The sequence below is a fragment of the Vespa crabro genome, chromosome 5 (genome assembly GCF_910589235.1).
Source record: "Vespa crabro chromosome 5, iyVesCrab1.2, whole genome shotgun sequence".
Lineage (NCBI taxonomy): Eukaryota > Metazoa > Arthropoda > Insecta > Hymenoptera > Vespidae > Vespa > Vespa crabro.
In genome coordinates, this window is record NC_060959.1 from 8,882,116 (window position 1) to 8,904,615 (window position 22,500).

The following is a 22,500-nucleotide window of genomic DNA, read 5'->3' on the forward strand; positions in this document are numbered from 1 at the left end:
CGGCGTACGCCGTGTATTTACGTACCGGGATATATATCTCTTGCACGTAGAGCGTCTGCCCGTTGGCCCGATAATCAAGTACGTGATGGAACACCGACGCTGTGTTCCGCGTTCGTATTTCACACGGCAGACATCAATCGGACAACACGATCTCCTCCTTCTCCTCCTCCTCCTTCTCCTTAGATCGATTCGATTCGAAAAAATCATTTTACCTTCGCAACCCGTTCTTATCGAATCAGTTTGAGAGAGAGAGAGAGAGAGAAAGAGAGGGAATGATATCAACGAGTATGTTGATTTTTGAGATATATATATATATATATATAATCAAATATAATTTGCAAAATCTCACAAGATGTTAAATTGAGAATATTATTATAATTGAACTTTGTCTAGATTCCAAGAAACTTGAAATATGTACATTACCAATCGAACAATCTACATGATATAACTATTCTTTAAACTACGTATATATATATATATATATATATATGTGCAGGTATTCGAATTATACTATCGTTTTACCGTTTCTATTGTATCAGTTCGAAGCAAATATCGCCATTGTCGACAACAATTTAGATTATTCCATCTATTTATAATTTTTAGTTTAAGCACGGATATCGTTTATTATGTTGTTGTTATTTTTAGGATAATTAAGCGATGACATGGCATGCTCACAATTTTCTTCACTTGGACTTGTTTTCTTTTTCTTTATATTATTTTACTTTTATTTAATTTTTTTCTTTTCTATTTCGTTTTATCTTTTTTTTTTCTATTTTATTCTTTCTTATTTCTTCTTTTTTTTCTTTTTTTTTTCAATCACAACACATTTTCTTTCGTTTCTAATCGACTCTTTCATAAAAGATAGATACATTTCTCTGGCAACGTGACAATTACGAAAAACAAATTGAGAAATTAGCAAAACAATTTAAAATCGATGATTCTTTCTTACATTCGGGCACATACAGAACAACAGAAGATATAAATAATCTAGAAAACGATAGTATTCACGATCTTCGCAAACAGAAAGAGAGAGAGAGAGAGAGAGAGAGAGAGAGAGAGAGAGAGCAAGAGAGCGAGAGAGAGAGAGAGAGAAACCTTGCTATGTCGAATTCGATTATTTGCATCGCAACGTGACGCCTTCTCTAAACTTCTCCTACTACCGACAACAATAACAGGACGCATTTCCGTGTGATTATGCAAACTCTCGCGGTATCGTCGTTTCTAGAAAACGTTTCTTGTAAAAACGATAATACGCCTCTCCTTCGTTTCTTATCACACGCGATGCTTCGTTTTTGGTCACTCCTAAAATAAATATTTGAATCGAGACAACTGGGACTAAAGAAAATAAAAATAACTTGTAAAAATTGAAAATGAAATATCCATAGGATTAACTAACACTCTGAGCTATATTTTTTGATAATTTTAATCTTAAACGATCGACGTTTCACGATTATTACCTCTCTCCCGCAATCCTTTAAGAAATACAATCAAATTTTTATAATCGACGTATAAACATCATCTTACTCGACTAATTCCCAAAGCGTCATAGCGGTCGTGTATATTTGGCGAAGCCAAAGCAATCGATGCGAATGTTAAACGACGAAAAGAATGTCAATTCCGTTTTCGCCATTAAGTATACCACATACATACAAGAAACGAGAGGTGCCACGGTAAAGTAGAGAGAAAGAGAGAGAGAGAGAGAGAGAGAGAAAGAGAGAGAAAGAGAGGATAAGTGGTATTGGGGGGGTGGGTGGGGGAGGAAGGGAGGAGGGGTTCGAGGTTGGCATAGGGGAGGATAGGCGATCGGCAGAAAGGAGGATGGGGGTGGGTTGGGAGGGGGAGGGGTACCCTTCGCTCGTAAAACAGCCGAAGGTAGAGACGGAGGAGGCGGCGACCAAATTGAATTTGGGTTCTGGCCTCTGTTTAGATTCCTCGTTGGTTGTTTAGTTTAGAGGAACAAAGAAAACATCTATGTGTTTATTCTAGCCGACGCTTCGTCCCCGCCAACTTCCCACCCCACCCCACCCCTTATCCTTGACTCGCTCGCACTCTCTCACCGAAACACCCTGCACCTTACCCCCACCCTTCTTGTCTCTCTTTCTCTCTTTCTCTCTTTCTCTCTATTTCTCTCTTTCCCTCTATTTCTCTATCTCTCTATCTATCCATCTCTCTCTCTCTCTCTCTCTCTCTCTCTCTCTCTCTCTTACTCTCTCTATCTCCTCTAAACTACGTCCACGTAACATACTCTTTCTTCGTCTCCCTTCCCTTCGTTTCCCATCGGTTTCATGGTGATCCAACTTGCTTGCACATGCACGCACGCACGCATACATTTACACGACTCTACCCCAAAATGCACGTGTTCTCTTTCACACCGTCCTCCCTCTTTTACTTCTATTCCTACTCCACCTTCTCCTCCTCTTACTACTTCTACTCCTACTCTTTCTCTCTTCCTCTTTCTTCGACGGCTGACCTCAGAAGCGGCTTGTCAACCCTTCGTCCTACGAGTGCTTAACGGTCACATAAACGTACAAACTCGCATACGCATATACATTACATATATATATATATATATATATATATATATATATATACATACACATATATATATATACTAGACGGACGATCTTTTTACGTCGCTTCTCAACTCAATATTAGCATTTTCATATCGATGCTCGCCGCTAAAAGGTCGAACCTTCCGTCCCCCTCTCTCCTTTTTTTTTTCTTTCTTTCTTTCTTTCTTTCTTTCTTTCATTCCTTCCTTCCTTCTTTCTTTTTTTCCCGTTCCACCTTCACTACTACCTTCGTATCGTTCATTCTCTCCTCTCAAAAAGAACTCGACAAATACAAATCGAAATCGCTAAACAATTATTCCTTTTCCTTTATTTTTCTCAATGTTTGACGTTTATTAAAGAAACGTGGGGATTTTAATGATCCAATGAGAAAAAAAAAAAAAATTTGAGATCGGCATAGGAGGGGATTAGCGGGGATAAGGGAGGGTTAAGGTGAAATAAATGAAAAAGAAGAAAATGTTCTTTATTCTCCCTCCGTTTGAAATTCCTGTCTTAAAGAGAAAGAGAAAGAGAAAGAGAGAGAGAGAGAGAGAGAGAGAGAGAGAGAGAAAGAGAGAGAGAGAAACATATATACATATGTACGTACGAATGCACGCAAAAGAGCTATTCTCGTTAAATCAAGGAAAAAGAGGAAGCAATGTGCGCTCTAACACTCGGCAGAAAATAGCCTACGATTGAATGCGACATTTATTACGCACCCCTCCCACCCCCTCCTTTCTCTCTCTCTCTCTCTCTCCCTCTCTCTCTCTTTCTATCTGGGAAATCGAGTTGGTGCCTTTAACGAAATGTTTTTCTTCTTAGTTATTGTTATTTGGTTATCGAGTAGAGTAAAATTACTTTCACTTTTTCCCCCTCTCTTTCTCTTTCTCTCTCTCTCTCTCTCTCTCTCTCTCTCACTCTTTCTCCTGCTTTTCTCTTTCTTTCTCCCTTTCCCACTGTCTCTCCTCTTTCTTCCAAGTGCTCGTATTCCTTCCAGAATTCTTCTCCCCTTTCCCTATAGCCCTTCCTTTCTCCACCTTCACTCCTTTTCTCTTTGTTGAATGGAGGGAAAGAAAGAGAGAGAAAGAGAGAAAGAGAGAGAGAGAGAGAGAGAGAGAGAGAGAGAGGGAAAGATTTCCGACGCTTCAAAACACTCGCGAGAAAGCGGCCCGCGGGGAACGCAATTTCCAAAATAAACGGTGAACGGCGGCTCTGCAAATAATCATCGCGCGTGCTTTTAATTAAGTTTCACTGTCTCAAGCACGGTGTCCTTGGAAAACCCTCGGTCCGAGGATTCCTTTCTTCTAATCCGCGATACGCGCATCTCTGAGAACAGACATTCGCTTTGCTAAGGGACGAAGACGAAAAGAGGATGAAAGAGAGAGAGAGAGAGAGAGAGAGAGAGAGACGAAGAGAGAAAAGGAAAAAGACAAAGAGGACGACAATGACGTTGTTGGTTCGACGTTTCTAAGCGAACTGAAAATATTACAACGTATGAATGAATGTTTCTTATCCTATTAGTACACAAATACGTCCTTGTCAATGAAAATTTAATAACGATCATATTTTTGTAGTTGGCGAAAAGAAAAACATAAGTTATTGTATAGGTGTATACAACTTCGTGTAACAATCGTCGTACGACTAATGTAACGTGTGTTTGTCTTTTAGTTTTGAAATAAAAAGAGAAAAACAATAACGTAGTATCGGTAATAAATTGACAAGGACATAAGATAGAACGTAATAGTAGTATCAATTTGTTATTGTTATAATAACGATAATGACGATGGTATCGCATGGAACGTGACAAAGCGTACGTCGTTGACTTTATCGAACAAATAAAGTGGCTCTCGGGTCTGACGTAGTCGCGTTTCTTCGCAAACTCTTCAGTCTTCTTCTCGAATGTACGATCGTATTTCGACGATCGTTACGTTCAAAAGATATTTTATTGTTCTACTTGAAGCACGTACGTGTATAACTATACCGTATTATTAGACGTTAACCCTACGATATGAAATACCCATCGGTTACGACGGCAACGAGAACGTGTTACGATATATATGACAGAAAAATAAAAGTCCTGTTCGAGGGGAGGGCCAGGGGGTGGGGGTGGGATAGGTGGTTAAGGGTGGGGTATAACAGATATCAACTACATTTCATAATGTTTATGATACGAAGGTAAAACGTCCGATCGCAACGATCCCACTGAGTTGTTTCAGGTGCTCGTGGAAAATTCGTAGTTTTATCAACCACCGTAAATCGATCAATCGTGGTGCCGGCTACTACTCCCGGAATCGGTGCTAACATTGTCCAATTATTTTCATCCAACCGACGAATGAAATAATAATATTTTTAGTACGTTATAAAGAGCGTTAGGCAGGTGCAAAAGAATAATGAGCGACCGAACGTTTTCATCCGTAGACAAAGAGTATGAATAATCGAATCTGTATCTCTTATAAATGATCATAGTCTCTTCGTACGTACATCGTAGGATATCTTCCCTCTACAATTAATATTACTTAACTGGCGAATAAATAAGAGACCGTTCGTTTTGGCGCGTTAATCGAGCCAGCGCCGAAGAAGAGAAGAAAAAAGAAAAAGAAGGAAAAAAAAAAAAAAAAGAGGAGAAGAATCTTTCGTGAGATATCTTTGGCGAATCGCCAATCGAATGGATCGTTTTCTTTCGAGAGACATTCGCAAGGATCACTCTTAATATTGTTTTAAGTAGATGCGTCTCGATGAGATTCTTAGTATAATATCGGCGATTTGGCAATTAAGTTCTACCTAAAGGAAAAACGAAACACAAAGACGATTTTCCAAATTTTTCAGCGTAATTGGTTTCTCTTTTCTTTTTTTTTCCTTCTTTGCTTTTCATTTTTTTTTTTTTTTTTTTTTTTTTTTTTAATATATCGTACTTGCGAATAACGCGATATTAAATGATTTTTTTTTAAATAAAACAACAATCAAATAATTATTATTATTATTAAATTACATCATATTGTTATGCTTATTTTTTTTCTTTTTTTCCTTTTTCTTCCTTTTTTTTTTTTTTACAGGTACACGAAATTATATTCCATTATTCGAATATAAGACGTCCGTGTTAATTAAACGAACAAACGTAATCGAAATAAAAAAAAAAAAAAAAGAAAAAAAAAGAAAAAAAAAAGAAAAAAAAAGAGAGAGGCAAGAGATATCGACAAATCTTATTCGTAAAACTCTTACGTACGTACTTGCATACATGTCGAAGAAAAAATTTGTGCGAAAGAACGAAACGATGAATGTTCGAAAGGTTCTTCGAATGAAATTGTACGGATGTTGTGTATTTTCTCAGGTATCATTCGACGACACGAAGCAGGCGCGTGAATAATAGAGCGCAATCGCCCTTGCCAGTCTCCGTCGACCTTAGAGCCCCTCGAGGGTAGCAAAGGTGGGAGACTAGAAGGGTGGGATTTCTAGATTGGATTTAAGTACACAGCCGTGAGGTTTCGACCGGTTAATAATGTAGATAAAACCGGGACTTCGAAGACGAAGTGAACGAGCGAGAGAGACGGAGAACGGAGAACGAGAACACGAGAGAAAGAGGGGGAGAGAGAGAGAGAGAGAGAGACAAAGAGAGAAAGAAAGAGAGAGAGAGAGAGAGAGAGAGAGACTTCATTCTGTTGTGGTACTCATGAATTTCCGACTTCTGCTAACTGTCGGAAATCAGACGCGATGTGTCTTCTACAAAGACTTTACCGTGCTAATGTTCTTAACAGTAGTACTAGCTGCTTTTCCATGCTTTCTTGAGATCTAAAATTCCTCCCTGTAACTGTTTGTCAATTAGATAAGAATTGACTATTCTCTCTCCTTCTCTCTCTCTCTCTCTCTCTCTCTCTCTCTCTCTCTCTCTCTCTCTCTCTCTCTCTCTCTTCATCGTGAATGGCAATATAAAATGATCCAAAGTTAACGAGCACAAAATAAACAAATAGCAAAGTATTTGAAAACGAATTATCGTTTGTTCGTTTATTAATACGAACGGGCATTGTAAATGTTAACGATGAATTTATAGTAATAATTAACGAAAAAAAAAAATAAATAAATAAATAAAAATAAAAGAAGAGAAAGAAATGTGCACGGGACATTTTCAAGAAGAAGAAAAATCTTAAGTATTTATTAGATTCGAACGATAACTAGTATCTTCGGCATGGAAAAGACTGGTAATATTGAATTAAAGGAGGAGCAGAGAAAAAGGGAGGATAGAAAAAAGACGAGAGAAAGAGAGAAAAAAAAGAGAGAGAGAGAGAGAGAGAGAAAGAGGAAAAGCTAGTTGGAGTTTCGGTAATTTATTAAAATCCTCGTCACCGACACGATATCCCTTCGAAAAATTTTCCTTTAAAACACACAGAGCAGCTACGAACGTACGTGTGAGAAAAAAAGAAAGAGAAAGAGAAAGAGAAAGATAGATAGATAGATAGAAAGAACGCGCTTTCGGATTCGAGATCTTTTATGCTCAGGCCAGCTGGCTCAGCACGACAAAAATTCTTTCAATTACAGAAAAGCGAATTCTCCTTAAAACTCCCCGGCATCGATATTCATAGCGAAGCGTAGCGCGGGCTACGTAAAAGTTACGACTCTTCCCTTTCTCTCTTTCTCTCTTTCTCATTCTCTCTCTCTCTTTCTCTCTCTCTCTCTCTTTTAGATGCGGATCGGTCTTGTGCAATCTAACTATAAGCTGTGCTTGTAAAAGAAAAAACGGGGAGAGAGAGAGAGAGAGAGAGAGAGAGAGGGAGGGACAGAGAGGGAGGGAGAGAGAGTGAAAAAAGAAATCGTGAATTGAAGTAGGAAGACGGGGACGGGGGGTGGAGGAGTAGAAAAGTACAACAAAACGAATGGATGAAAGAAAAGAAGAATCGAGTATGAACCGGAGTAAACGGGGGTGGTAAAGAAAGTCTGGGGTAGCTTGATTGGAAAGGACAGCCTATCCGCAATTTGCGATTTGAAGGAGGGATTTGGTATAGAGGGGATAGAAGGTGAAAATTCGTTTGTCTCTTTCTCTCTCTTCCTTTCTTTTACGACGACGAAGTTTCAGTTTTTTTTTCTTTTTTTTCTTTTTTTTTTTTTTAATTTTCTCTCTCTCTCTCTCTCTCTCTCTATCTATCTATCTATCTCTTCGTTCTTACACGTAAAAGGACAAAGATAAATTTTTTTCTACGTGTCGATAACAACAATAAGCTTGTTATCTATTTATTATCTATTCTTTAACGAAATGAATTTATATCAGATCAATACATACAATACATGCTTATAATACATTATATTCTCATTGTACTATTATGTTTCTCATATATACGTTTCTATTTTATATTATGTATATATATGCACATATATATCTATAACGAAATGGTATACAATATGTTTGTAACCGTATCGTAGAAATTGAATATGGAATTCGTGAAAATTCGTAATTAGGTCAGTGAACGGAAATCACGGTCTCTCTCTCTCTCTCTCTCTCTTTCTGAATGTCTATCACCGTGGATATTTGACATTTGATAATTTATATTTATACATACGTATATACGTACATCGCACTTCTTGGACAATTCATTAACGATTGATTGTCATGAACTTCGATGCCATGTCCAAGTTGATCAAAGATTAAGGGATCGATCGAATATAGGTGATAACGTCTATGTTCCGGGAGATATCCCGAAAACCATGAAACAGAGACGCAGATTCATCCAGGATTACATTGATGTCGACGTTGACTGTTTGATCTTTACTAACGTATGTATGTATGTATGTATGTATATATATCGTAAGATCCCTTTTGACCTCTGTGTTCGCTCTTGATTATTATTATCTCTCCTTGACTCTCTCTCTCTCTCTCTCTCGCTCTCGCTCTGTCTCTCTCTCTCTCTCTTTGTTTCCACAAGTCCTTAAATTATAAACATTGTTAACCAATGGTAAGTTTGATCTCGAACACGGCTTCCAGTCGACCAAAGGCAACCCGCTATCTCAGTTGAGTGCTCGAGACAAGCGGAGTTAACTTCTCTCCGTCTTTCTAACTCCGTCGTTCTCCATCTAGAAATGCCAAGTTTGGTCACACGTGACAATTTACAAGTCTACGATATATATACGTCAAGAGTGGTTTAACGTAAACGATACATACTTTAATATTATTCAACAGCAATTAATTATTAACAACGTGAGTATGAAGAAGTTTCAAGAGAGAAAGAGAAGAGAAGAGGAGAGGAAAGGAGGGGACAGGAAAGAGAGAGAGAGAGAGAGAGAGAGAGAGAGAGAGAGAGAGAGAGAAAGAGGTAAGTTTCAAGGTGCTATTAGAGACATAGAACTTCTCATAGAATAATCGAAAGCCATTTAGCGGTACATACAGTAGAATAGAAACGAACGATCGAAGATCAGCGAGTTTCTCGAATCGACGTAAAGAATCGATCAAGAGCGAAAGGGGAAGAGAAAGAGAGAGAGAGAGAGAGAGAGAGAGAGAGAGAGAGAAGAGAGAGACACGAAGGAGGATGTCCAAAAAGGTCAAGTATGGTCGTGCTTCCTAGTCGTTTTCGATGTCGTTGCTGGAAAGTTCGGGATTCTGGTGTTCTAACCACAAATTAAAGCGGTTATCGATCGATGAAATTTGACTCTCTAATAGTGAAGGGACACCGGAGTCTTCTTAGTCCCTTACACGCGAATAAAAATCATAGGTTTATCTGGATTTTCGTTGTTGTTACGAAATCAACATAACGAATAACATAAGATACGTTAAATGGATCGAAAGTTTCGTAATAAAGAAAATGTTCTAGTCATAAATTTTGTTTCTCTTCTCGAATAAATCCGAAAAAAAGATAGATATGTAGGTAGATAGGTAGGTAGAGAAAAAGTGGGGGGGGGGGGTGGGAGAAAGAAACGGACAGAAAGAGTGAAGGAGAGAGAGAGAGAGAGAGAGAGAGAGAGGGAGAGAGAGAGAGAGAGAGAGAGAGAAGGGAGAGACTTCGGAGACTCCAACATCAGCGCGTGTACGTTCTAAGCGACGTGTCGGAGCAGCGATAAGCGAATCTCTGTTTACACTTAACCAACAAACGAGCAGATGTACGTGTCGCACGTGTAATTCACGTAGTCGTGTAAGTACACACCTATTTACGCGCTGCGTCACGTGAACTTGATATTCGGCCGCTATCTACGAACGAATGCGAACGAACGCGAACGAACGAATGAACGAACGAACGAACGAACGAAAGAACGAACGAAAAAAAAAAAGAAAAAAGAAAAAAAAAACGAATGTATGAGTTTGTATACGTACGCGTTCACATATACACAAATAAAATAATAAATAATAGTGTATAAGTGGCACATGTTGTTATAAAATAAGTAAATTTAAAAAGAGAAAAGAAAAGGAATAATTTATTTTTCATAGATACTTGTAAATAAATGTGTGTGTATACATAAATATATAAATACATACATACATACATATATATATATATATATATATATATATATATCCTGTATATGTATATGTATATGTAGATATATGTAGAATAGACCTGTAACCTATATGACCCTATCATTTCCTTTTTTTTTTTCAAGAACGAAACCGAAAAGGCCGCTTTAAGGGCCATAAAACATTTGTTTCCCTCGCCGGCACTTGCCACGGAGCGTAGTGGTATATTGCATTTCACTTTCTCTCTCTCTCTCTCTCTCTCTCTCTCTCTCTCTCTCTCTCTCTCTCTTTCTCTCTATTTCTTTCTCCTGTTTCCACTTGGCGGCAACACCAAGCGCGGGATTTTGAATTGAATTTGAAATCAGGGGGCTCGATTTTATGGTGGCTGGGTGTCAAACGCTTCAAAAGTATCGCCTACTACATCTCGAGGTACGAAGCTCGTACCGCGGAAACTTCGCTTTTTAAGGTCGAAGAATCGGTTTATTTTTCGTTTCTCTTTTCTCTCTCTCTCTCTCTCTCTTTCTCTCTCTTTTTTATTCTTTTCTAGCAAAGGTTATACAGTCCCGCGATGCTGGTGATCGTTCAATTTCCCCTTTTTTCCATTTCAAGAAGGAAAAGTTATAAGTACCTCGTGTTTCTTTCCTATCGTGTATAATATATATGTACGTATGTATGTATGCATGTATGTATGTATGTATGTATTTAAGTAGTTTCTTTTCAAAAAGGTTTTGATCGTAAAAATTGTTGATTTTAAAGAAATCGATTGGTATTATAATCTTCGTTCTGGTAATACGAAGTAACATTAGACGTTAACAAAATTCAACGAAACGACGTGTTTAGAGAATCCGCGTATCTCAGTGATGACTCACGGAAGAGCAACTTCGAAATAGATCGTTTAACTTGTCCTCCGTCTGCTGTTCTACCGTATGTAGAGAGAAGCCACGGTTACAACGGAAAGAGAAGAACGAGGAGAAACATATGCGTGCGTATGAGAAAAGAAGAGAGACAGTCATATATATATATATATATATATATATATATATATATATATATATATATATATATATATATATATATAAAGAGAAAGAAAGAGAGAAAAAGACAGTGGTTTGCTCTTTGATGTCGGGCGAGAGACGGTGAACGAAGAATTAAATTATTTAGGAGACTGTAATATTTTCAAGAGAGCTTCGCACGGTGGTATAAAAGTCTAAACAAAAAGTTCCTTCGTGAAAGTGCAACGAAGTCTCGGTATAATAAACGGGAACGCGAATGGAGGATTATTAATCTTGATGGTCAAGCAGTATTTTTTCTTCTATAAATATATATATATATATATATATATATATATTTTTTTTTTCTGTTAGAGAATTTGCAACATGCAATGTAAAGGATAAAGATGAAATTTATGAAAAAATTTGTCGAACGTCGATGAAACGTTGTCGTTTCTTTTACGGTGATGTGACTTCTTACCTGATCGTTGTCCTGTTGATCCTGACCGTAACCAGGGATGTCACCATTTGGGGTTGTAGCGGCGGAGGGTCGCTGCGACGTGGACAAGTTGATCGCACCGTCTCCGTCTGTGTCATGATCCATTATGCCATCGTCCTGAAATTACGATCGTCTTTATGTCGAAATATATTGGTAATACGATTGGAAGGTAAAAGAAACGAAATTATACGATTACAAAGGTTCGTGAAATACGCCACGTTTAATATATACATACATATGAATTATAGGTATGTACGTACATATACATATATGTCCAGTCCATGTATGTATTATATACGTGAACGAACGTTGATGCAACGCGATTCTCCTCGTTAATAAACATGATGTGAAAACAACTATGGCTCGCGTTATTGTTATGTCTCTATGAAAATGAGTGAATGAGTGAGAGAGAGAGAGAGAGTGAGAGAGAGAGAGAGAGAGAGAGAAAGAGAAAGAGAGAGAGAGAGAGAGGAAGAGAGAAAGGAGGGAATATTAATTCGTTCAACGAAATTATGCGAGAATTGTCATAAGAACAAAAATAAAATTGTAAAGTATATCAATCAATTCTTCAAGTCAAAGATTAATAAAATTCATTTAATAAATATATACGCATCTGCAAACAAAATAACTTATACAGAATATTGCTTGATAGAGAGAGAGAGAGAGAGAGAGAGAGAGAGAGAGAGAGAGAGAGAGAGAGAGAGAGAGAGAGAGAGAGAGAGAGAACATTCTAATGAATATTCGAAAGGAATAATATCTTCCTTCTAAATCATTCTAAGGACAATTTTCAATGGAAAGACTTTTCTTCGACCGATATATCGGCAATTTTATTTATAAATTGACAGATATATACATATATAAAATTGTATTCATAGATCAAACATTTCACATTCCATCGGATTGTGAAAAGTCATACATAAATTCATATAATTAATATTTAATATGGATAAGAAGCAATAAATATTAAAATAAAACGATAAAATAGAAATAATAAATTATTTTTATCACGTTAAAATTAGAAAAGGACAACATTATATATATATATATATATATATATATATATATATATATATATGTATATATATATACATATATTTCTTTAACGTAATAAATATCTTCATTGGCATAATTATTATACAAAGAGTGTCTATATAATATCATTTTCGTCTCAAATGCGATCGATCGTCGCGATGATCCTCAAATATCGAAAGACCGGTTTTGCCTTGATCGCAAACGAGCAACCGATTATAGATTGTAGCGTGACGCACGTGATTCGACGCACACTCGCCGCGCGCAAAAGTAACAATGTTTCGCGTGCGGTTACGGCTTTCTAATAATAATTCCGAAGTTCCCCTCTCTGGGAACGATTACGCATCGGAGGCGAATCGATCGGTAGTTTCACGTGGCGAACACGAGCGATAGGCGCGCGCGAAAAACCAGAAAGAGAGAGAGAGAGAGACAGAGAGAGACAGAGAAAGAGGATAAAGAGAGGAAAAGAGAGGGAAAGATGTAGAGAAAGAGAGAGAGAGAGAGAGAGAGAGAGAGAAAAAGATAGAGAAGTTATCCCATTGCGGAATTGCTTGGAATTAAGTGGGTTTTCTTGTTTCACTATAAATTCGAAAGCATTTCTTTGAAAATGATGAATAAATTTATTGGCATGATAATTTATAAATATTATACCCATAATGATAGTCACTATGTATCGAGCAATCTCTTAAACTTTTTATGTCAACGAGAGAAAGGAAAAAGAGAAAGAAAGTGAGAGTGAGAGAGAGAGAGAGAGAGAGAGAGAGGGAGAATGAAAGAAAGAAAAAAAGAACGAAAAAGAATTGAACGATAAGTTCTTGAACGTAAGTACAAACGGCAACGGTTTGATAAATAACACGTAATCTCTGTAGGATCCTTAAGTGATAAAAAAAGTACATATCGTTGGCCCCCTTTTGGAAGGCAAGTGACTAAGTTAACGGTGTTTGTGGTATGTGAACTCGTTCGAGCTGGAATAAAAGATATTCTTGGTAATTTTTTTTCTTTTTTCTTTTCTTTTCTTTTCTATTGCGATGGAAAAATTATTATTTTTCATTGAAAATAATAATTTTTACGTTCTCGTTCGTTAAATTTTTTCTTATGTTAATAAATTCGTTAAGTCTTAGATATATTCTCTCTTTCCCTCTCTCTCTCCCTCTGTCTATCACTCTTCCTCTCTCTCGACTTGAAGATCGAGAAAAAATAGAGGCAGTTTGAACAATAAAAAGAAAGTGTAAAAGAAAGAAAGAGAGAAAGAAAGAAAGAAAGAGAAAGGGAAAAGGAAGAAAAAAGAAAAAGAAAAAGAAAAAGAAAGAAAAAAACGAAGTAGAAGAGGAAAAGAAAAAGAGAGACACGCAGAAAACACTCGTAAGGACACTCACGATAAACATCCGGCGAGAGGGTCTCTCTCGTGCGACGAAACACCACACCGGAAGTCTCTTCTTCCTTGGCACAGTAGGGAGTTTCCCCCTTCTCCCTTTCTTTCGCACCTTCCACGCTTTCGGTGGTACTTTCGATTCTCTCTCCTTGGAATTGACACACGTTGCTCTTCGCACATACGCACAAACTTTTCTTTTCTTTCTCTTTCTCTCTCTCTCTCTCTCTCTTTCTATTTATCTATCTCTACCTCTATGTCTCTCTTTCTTTTCACATTACATATCGAATTTTTCAAGGACCTTTGAAATTGAAATCCATCGATGACACCACAGAAAAGACTTCTTCTTCTTCACACTTGTAGCGTTTTCGTATATATGATGAAGTAGTTAAAAAAAAAAAAAAAAAAGAAAAGAAAAAAAAAGAAGAAAAAAAAATAAAAGCGAGAGAAAGAAAAAATTATGAATAAAAAAACAGAGAAGAAAAAAAAACAAGGAGAGAAAAAAAAGGATGATGTACAAGAAGCACGTGGCGATAAAAAGACGACGTTGATGCGCACTCTCTCTCTCTCTCTCTCTCTCTCTCTCTCTCTCTCTCTCTCTCTCTCTCTATCTCTCTCTTTCTCTTTCTCTTTCTCTTTCTTTCTTTCTTTCTTTCTCCCTTTCTCTTGTGAACGTAGTAACGTGGGAATCACGAAAACGAAGAAGAAGAAGACGACGAACGTCGTAGAACCGTAAGTTAACGCGCCGCGCGAGTAGCGAGGACTAAACACTAAATGCGGCACAAGCATAGCGAGCACGGAGAGAGCCCGAACCGGCGGGGCTGTTGCTTATTGTGTAAATATAAACAAATATAGTTGAAACCAACCAACAGGCCTGCTTTCAAGCGTTCTCTCTCTCTCTCTCTCTCTCTTTCCCCGTTCCCTCTACCTCCCTACCGCTCCCACCCTCCTCGCCTCTTCCCCTCTCCCGCTCGATCTTCTTCCGCCACCTCTCACACTCACACGCTGCTGTTCTTTACCCCCTCTCCTATCCTCTCGAGCTCCCGACCCCGACTCCACTTTTCCCTCTACCAAGCACACCGAGCTCTCTCTCTCTCTCTCTCTCTCTCTTTCTTTTTCTCTCTCTCTCTCTCTCGCGCGCGCACTCCCGCTCTTCCCTACCACGATAGCAGCCACCTCCCACCTCCCACCTCCCACCACCTCCATCGGCAATACCAACACCACCATTATTGCCATCACCACCACTACTACCACCACCATCATCACCACCACCACCACCACCACCACCACCACCATCATCACCTCCAACGCCACCAAGGGCTAACCACTACATCATAAGCGGCACATCTCGTGGCCTGCCTCGTGTCCTCTCTCTTCTCTTCTCTTTCTTTTCTTCGTCTTCGTCTTCGTCTTCGTTTTCATGTTCCTCTACGTCTTCGTCTTCGAACACTAGCCTTGTCTTCTTCTTCTTCTTCTTCTTCTTCTTCGTATTTCTCTCTCTCTCTCTCTCTCTCTCTCTCTCTCTTTCTTTCTCTCTTTTACTTTCTGCCTTCCCATATGTTCTTTCAAACATACTCACGACTTCACGAAAGAAGGCAGAGAGAAAGAACATGGACGCCAGCCGTCGCACGATAGACGCGTACCGATGTCCTCCCTTCGGACTACTACCATCATCTATACCAAATCCACCCTTCTCTCTGTCCTTTCGATACGCCTTTTTTTTCCTTATATATTTTCCGTTTCTTTGAGTCGCAACGACGACGACGATCGGTGAGAAACTGTCGGTTGGAAATTTCGATTGGTATTAGACCATCGTATTTTTGACAAATAACATTCATCCTATCGGAAACTTGATATTATCATCTTTTGGTATATCAATAAAAGAGATTTTCGGTGACTAAATTTTAGTGATTTTACGTACGAAAAGATAAAAAGGATATCTTGTTTGTTCTGCTGTTTCCTTCCACTCGAATCGACGAGAAATTCCAACGAAAGATTTTGTATATTAGGCCTTTTTTTTTTTTTTTTTTTTTTTTACTATATATACTCAAAATACATCCACGCTCTTTGGTTGGTCCATTGTAGAAGAAAGAGGACAGAAAGAGAGAGAGAGAGAAAGAGAGAGATGCAAGGACAACGATGGTTCGTCGAGGGAAAGGCTGCTCCCATCGGCCTGGTCCTATGACAACAAGAGCGAACGCAAAAATAGGCTCGCAGCCGGCTCGCTCGGCTTATGTACCAGGCCGTATACCAAATATGTATTTATTAAGTAAACATAAGGGGGCCCGGCACGTTTAAGGACCCCGGCCCGGCTATTTCACCGTTTTGTATTTCACCGTGAATAATGCTTCCCTCGACTTCGTCAGGCTCGATGATGTTGCGACGATCCGTAATAATCCCGACTACGAGAACTCGGTTTGAGATTATTCCAAACGTTTTCGGTCTTAGCATGTTAACTACTTTGTTCTACTTTGAAACACGTACGGTACTATATGCTCGTGTCTAAGAGGAAAAGTTTCAAAATACGTGCATATATATATATACGTGTGTATGTGTGTGTGGATGTATATAAAGAAAAGTAAAATAAAGATAAAAATTAAAATAAAAAAAAAAAAAAAAAAGGAAGGAAGAAAGAAAGTAAAAAATAAATAAATAAAATAAAATAATGACGTCGAGTTAACGATGGATCTACGAAAGTAACATTTCGAAGCGTACGTTGAAAAAGAATAATCGTTCTGTTATGAGGGTGACTGAGGAAAGGGATAGAGTTTTAAGACGAGATAACGAGAATCCTTCGTCAGAGGGAAAACGGCAAGGGATAAGAGAAAGATAGAAAAACATACGTGTTCTATCCTCCCGATGTGTTTTCATCCCATATTCGCCGAAGAGAAAGAGAGAGAGAGAGAGAGAGAGAGAGAGAGAGAGAGAGAGAGAGAAAGAATACTTCGTAACTCGTTACGGCCAAGCACGTGGATGAGGAAAAATGGAGGAAGTAAAAGAGTGAACTTCCTTGTTCTCCTCTTTCTCCGTGTCCTCTCTTTCTCTCCATCTAAATAATAAACGGTAGGATTTACCCTAGTCGGGTACGCGCGACGGTACATAAAAATACTTGAATCTGAGAAATTAGCGAGGTAACGGCCTGTCGTCCAGCTCGAAAGGGGTAAAGGAAGTGGATGGAATAGAGAAAGAGAGAGAGAGAGAGAGAGAGAGAGAGAGAGAGAGAGAGAGGGAGGGAATGAAAAAGGGTAGTGCAGTCTACAGTAGAGAAGGGTTCTACTCTCTCTCTCTCTCTGTCTCTCTCTTTCTAACGACGATGCTTCGTGGCGAGTGGCCGCCAGGAAAAAAGGGCCACCTAAAAGGGTTGAATTAATGTCGCGATAAATATATGATTTAAGGTGGAAACGTTTGCAACTCCGGCTAATTTTTTATCTCAGACCGCGACGCTCGTCGCGAAGAGGAGAAGGAGGTGGAGAACGTGGAGGAACGTTTTTTTTTCTTCTTTCTGTTTTTTTCTCTCCTCCTACTCCCCCCCCCCCCGCCCCGCCCGCCTTTACCCCTTTTTTTCTTCTTTCCTTTCTCTTTTTTTCTTTTCTTTTTTTTTTTTTCTTTTTTCCTCTTTAGAACGGAGGAAGAGAGACTCGCTCAACGATATCTCCTCCAACGAGAACGAGAGAGAGAGAGAGAGAGAGAAAAAAAAAAGAGAGAAAAAAAGAGAGAAAGAAAGAGAAAGAGAGAGAAGGAGGAGAGGGGAAGAGAGCGTGCTTGGGTCGTAGAGAGGAGTTTGGGTCGTTCTAGAAGCAGAGAAGAGAAACGACGCGGACGAGAGGTGACGCAACGTCGGAGGCAGGTTCACCGAGGGAGGTGGGACGTGAGGGAGATGACCAACGATTATTTCTTTTTTCGGGTAATTTACTAGCGCCGAGAATTCGAGCGGACGCGTGCTTTTAAATAGTTCGCGCCGCCACTCCAAGGACTCCTCCTTTTTCACCGCGCGCTCCGCGTCGTTTTGCACCTTTTTTTTCCTTTCCTCCTCTCAACCCCCACTCTCTCTCTCTCTCTCTCTCTCTCTCTCTCTCTCTCTCTCTCGCTTTCTTTCTCTTTCTCTTTTCATGGCCCTCATTACATATGATTCATAGAGCGAAATAGAGTTTACGTTCTAACGAAAATTATATAACATAGTTAGAACATTTAATATTAGTCTTTAAGTTATCGATCGATCGATCGATCAATTTCATTTCCATATGATCGATACGTTCGACTCAAATCGAAAATATCGATTATTCCGTTCAATCCTCGGACTATCGGTAGGATCAAATATCACGATTATGCGAGAAGCTGAAACTACACGTGCTCGGTGAAACTACAAACGTTTGTCTCTTTCCAATTATCTGAATCCACGATGCTGACATCGAAGATTCAACCTGGTGACTCTTCGAGGAACATCCTTAGACTCTTTTTCGTATCAGCAGGGTGAAAGATAGATAGAGAGATAGATAGAGAAAGAGAGAGAGAGAGAGAGAGAGAGAGAGAGAGAGAGAATAAGGAGTGAGTTCATACGTGACGACGATGACAACGATGATGTCGACGTACTGACATCCCTTATTTCTCACTCGCGACACGGCAGGACAGTATAAGAGAGGGAAGAAAGAGAATGTGGAAAGAGAGAGCGAGAGAAAGAGAGATAGGGAGGAAGGTTGGATGGGAGGGAGGGAGGGTTACCCTCCGCAGGAAACGAAAGGCGCCACGACCGCTTAGGTTTCCGCAGCGTCGACGCTTTTTGGATTAACCGCCTGGACATTAGAATACGGAATTGATATATTATGGGCCATGGACCGTCCACCCTCTCCTCGCTAGTCCCCCACTTTTCCCTACCAACCTTCCTTTCAACCTCTCCCTTGCTCCTTATACAGCAAGTACACTTCCACCAGCAACGTTCGTTCTGGAAACGAACGAAACCGCTTCCTCGAGGCGACCTCACCCTTCCTTCCATCTTCCTTCTTTCCTTCCTTTCTTCCTTCCTCGAAAACCACCAGTCCATTTCTCTCTCTCTCTCTCTCTTTCTTTCTCTCTTTCACTCTTTCTCTCTCGAACGTTCAAAAACCGCCCGGTTAGCGTAGATCCGTAAAAGAAGGAGTAGGGCGGTCGTCCGGTTACGCGCGTTCTTTAGGCATGACCGCTCGCCGTTCGCATCGTTCATCGTATTATCCACCCTCGTAAAACACTCCTTTATAGATTCAACGTTAGGTTCCTAACGGCTAGCAACCCTGCCGCCAGCCAACGTCTTTCACCTCTTTTCCTTACCACCACCACCCAATGTCCGCCTGCCTTTCTATCCCTTATCCTTTCTTTTTATTTTCGTTACGCTCGTGCCTTGGAGTCGGCGGTCGTCGGTTAATAGCGTGAAAACAGTTTTCTCGAAAAGTTGCATCCAAAAATTTCCTATCCCTTCCTTCCGTTCCTTTCTCTTTTAAATTCTTCTTCTTCTTCTCTTTCATTTCATTTCATTTCATTTCATCTCATTCATTCATTCATTCATTCGTACGTTAAAAAACAGATCAGATGTTTTTAAATAAAAATTTTTTGATGAATAATATCGATGCTACTTTAGAACGATTGAATTCATTGGATCGTTCGTTCGTTCTTTTTTTTTTTTTTTTCTTTTTTTAAACAAGATCTTCTTTCTTCACGATTAACAAATAGAAATGTTTAATATTTAATCGAACAATAATTGAGAAAGTCTTTCTATTTTGGCACGATATTGATAAAGAAATGACATCAACGACGTCACGAAACGAAAAGTCGACGTCCTATCGATATCGTGGGTTGGAAAAAAAAAAAAATATTCTAAAGACTCGTTAATGATAAAAGGGAAATGGTTGTGATCTTTCAACAACCCCTACTCCTATATCAGTTCCCCTCTTCCTCCCTCGAACCTTCTCCCCGTCGATTCGAAGAACACGACTGTTCGGTAAAAAGAGGGATGTTCGGTCACGCTTATCGCGTTCGCGATCCTCTCTTCTCGCGTAGGTATATCTTTTTTTTCTCTCCTTTCCTCGGGCTGATTTATCGCATCGACGATTAAGGACCTGCTGGTGGGGAGATGTGGCCTGGAAAGAAAGAAGAGGAAAAAAGAAGGAGAAGAAGAAGAAGAAGAAAAAAGAAGCCGTTCGACTCGGGTGAACGTTGATCGCGTAACCTCCCTCCCCCTCTCTCCTCCCCCCACCCTCATACTCTCCTCACCCCTCATCACCAATCTGCCTTCCTACTCCTCTTTCTCTCTCCTCCTCTTTCTCGTCCCCCCCCCCCCACGCCTCCTCTCTCACCGTTCATCCTTTCTCCGTGTGTCCTTTTGCTCTCGAGGGTGGTTCGATCGGCTAATGGCCCTCTGGTAGGTATTAACATTGACGGAAAAGTCGGCACCGTTTATGCGAGCGTCGCGTTAATTTGGCTTTAAGAAGCAACCCTCCGGGTCTCTTGCCACCAGTAGTAGACTCACACTTCTTCACGATGGCATCCTGCACCCCTCCTGCCCCTTTTCTCAAGCGTTCACACCGACGGTACTCTTGTTAGCATACTTATCATTGGCGCTCGTGGAATTAAGAGCGCACCGGCGGCAAGTTCTATCTAGGTGTCTTTTTCTTCTGTGAAACGACGACAGGGCCGCTGTTTTCAAGATGGTGGTGCGAAAGTGTAAAGAAGAAGGAGGAGGAGAAGAAGAAGCAGCAAAGTCTTAGAGTAGAGGGTAAAGAAAAAGACGTTATACAGGCTACGGGGAGGAATGGGGTGGGATTGGCGGGGTAGGAGATGAGACTCGTCTCGTTGGAAGGTGCCTGTGTTGGGTGGCCTGTTGATAATATCGCCACTGCCAGAGGGTAGGAAGGGTATTGCCTGGCGGACTATTGTCGGAATAATGTTGATTGGATTCAAGACCGAAGGCATTAATCTGCCTTCTTTTATTATGGGTTAGGAGGGACTGTATCAGACTACTACCGAACCTTTCTATTCCTTCTATTTCTTTCTTTTTCTTTTCTTTCCTTTCCTTTCCTTTCATTTCTTTTCTTTTCTTTTCTTTTCTTTCCCACTTCTTTTATCTCTTTCTATCTTACGACGTAACTCTCGTTTTAAAGCGCATACTATCGAAACTCCTCTCTGCTACTTGTCTTCGCTCCGCTTGAAAATCTCGAACGAGAGTAAGTAAGCAAGTAAGTAAGTAAGTAAGTAAGTAAGTAAATAGGTACTTTGAGCAAACAGCCAGAGCTGAGAGATTCTAACGAGAAGAAACGATCGAGACCGATAAAGTATCGCGAGGGCAATCGAAAAATCGTATCCCTTGCTAGTAGTTCGACTTGGAAGAAAAGTGAGAGAACGGTCGTTCATCACTCTTCGTCAGAGTCCCGCCACAAATCCAAAATGGACGTAAGATCTAAACGCGTTTCAACGAAAAAGGGGATGGAAAGACCTGGTGGATAAGTTCGAAGGTGTATCGCGAAAAAAGTCATGGACAATGGCTACATTTTTTTCTTTTCTCTCTCTCTCTCTCTCTCTCTCTCTCTTTTTATCTATCCGTTTGTCGATCTCTTTCTTTTTTTCTATCTTTCTTTCTCTTGCTGAACGTAGACAGAAGAACTATCTCGTTGGTAAAGGGAGTAAGAGGGGTTCTCCAGATGGATGATCGTAAGTGGTGGACAAGTCCGATAAGGGTGAGAGAGTAGGAGGACAGGTCGCTGGGGGGTGTCGCATTGAGACACGAAAGAAGAAGGGCGAGGTGAGTAGGGTTTGGCGCAACCCGAAGAATGGACCTCTTTGTTTAGCCGTTTATGGTGGAAGAGATTTAGCCGGATTGTCGGCGAGCGATAGGCCAGTACTGAACTGAAAGAAGAGGGTAAAGAGGGGTGAAACGAATAAGCAGAGAAATTCGTGAAATTCTTTTTCTCTTTCCCCCCTCTCTCTCTCTCTCTTTCTCTCTTTCTCTTTCTCTACCAAACGATACGTACGACTTCCTTGACTTCTACTTTTTTCTCTACTTTTTTCCTTTTCTCTAACCTTCACTTTCTCTCTCTCTCTCTCTCTCTTTCTGTTTCCTATCTCTTCATCTCTCTTTCTCATACTCTTTCTCAATCCTCTCGAACGTTATACCGGATCCACCGAAGAAGATTCGCTACGCTTACGAGCGCTGACCCCTTACAATGGCCGAGCATTAGCTGACAACAGAGGTGTGGACACTGGACGCCCTCCTAAACGCCCGCACTCTGCTACTACCCTTCGATCGTCTTCGTAAGACCGAAACGTTTCGCATTTATTGCCGTCGGATCGCCGGGATCTAAATAAAATCTCGGACGTTCCTTCGGATAAGGTTCTTCCATCGGTATATGTATGTACATGTGTATGTGCATGTATATATATATACATACATAAGTATATGTACATAAGTGAACGAGCAAATCTTTTTCTCCGTCGTTAATGGACTCGTATTATATATCATCGAAAAATTATATTTAATTTTTTTTTATCCTTTCTTTCGATATACAAATAAATCGGTTAAATAACGATTAATATAAATGACAGAGAGATATTAATATGAAGGACAAAGCCGATCCTCGTCGTTTGTTTACGAAATAACGATTAACTAAAGGTGG

At 39.8% G+C, this 22,500-nt stretch overlaps 1 protein-coding gene across 18 annotated transcripts in view; it reads right to left on the reverse strand.

Moving 5' to 3' along the window:
* LOC124424309 (forkhead box protein P1) overlaps positions 1 to 22,500 on the reverse strand; it is a 292,117-nt gene that overhangs the window by 91,486 nt on the left and 178,131 nt on the right. For 17 of the 18 annotated variants that reach the window (XR_006942285.1, XM_046963165.1, XM_046963174.1 and 14 more), the window contains exon 3: positions 11,449 to 11,583. Coding sequence is in view for 17 of the 18 variants with exons in the window: in XM_046963165.1 (XP_046819121.1) it covers positions 11,449 to 11,583 (135 nt within the window). In the remaining variant the exon portion in view is untranslated. Of the gene's footprint in view, positions 1 to 11,448; positions 11,584 to 13,871; positions 14,221 to 14,382; positions 14,702 to 22,500 lie in introns of those variants that run through there. The other variant, XM_046963178.1, reaches the window with a different exon arrangement.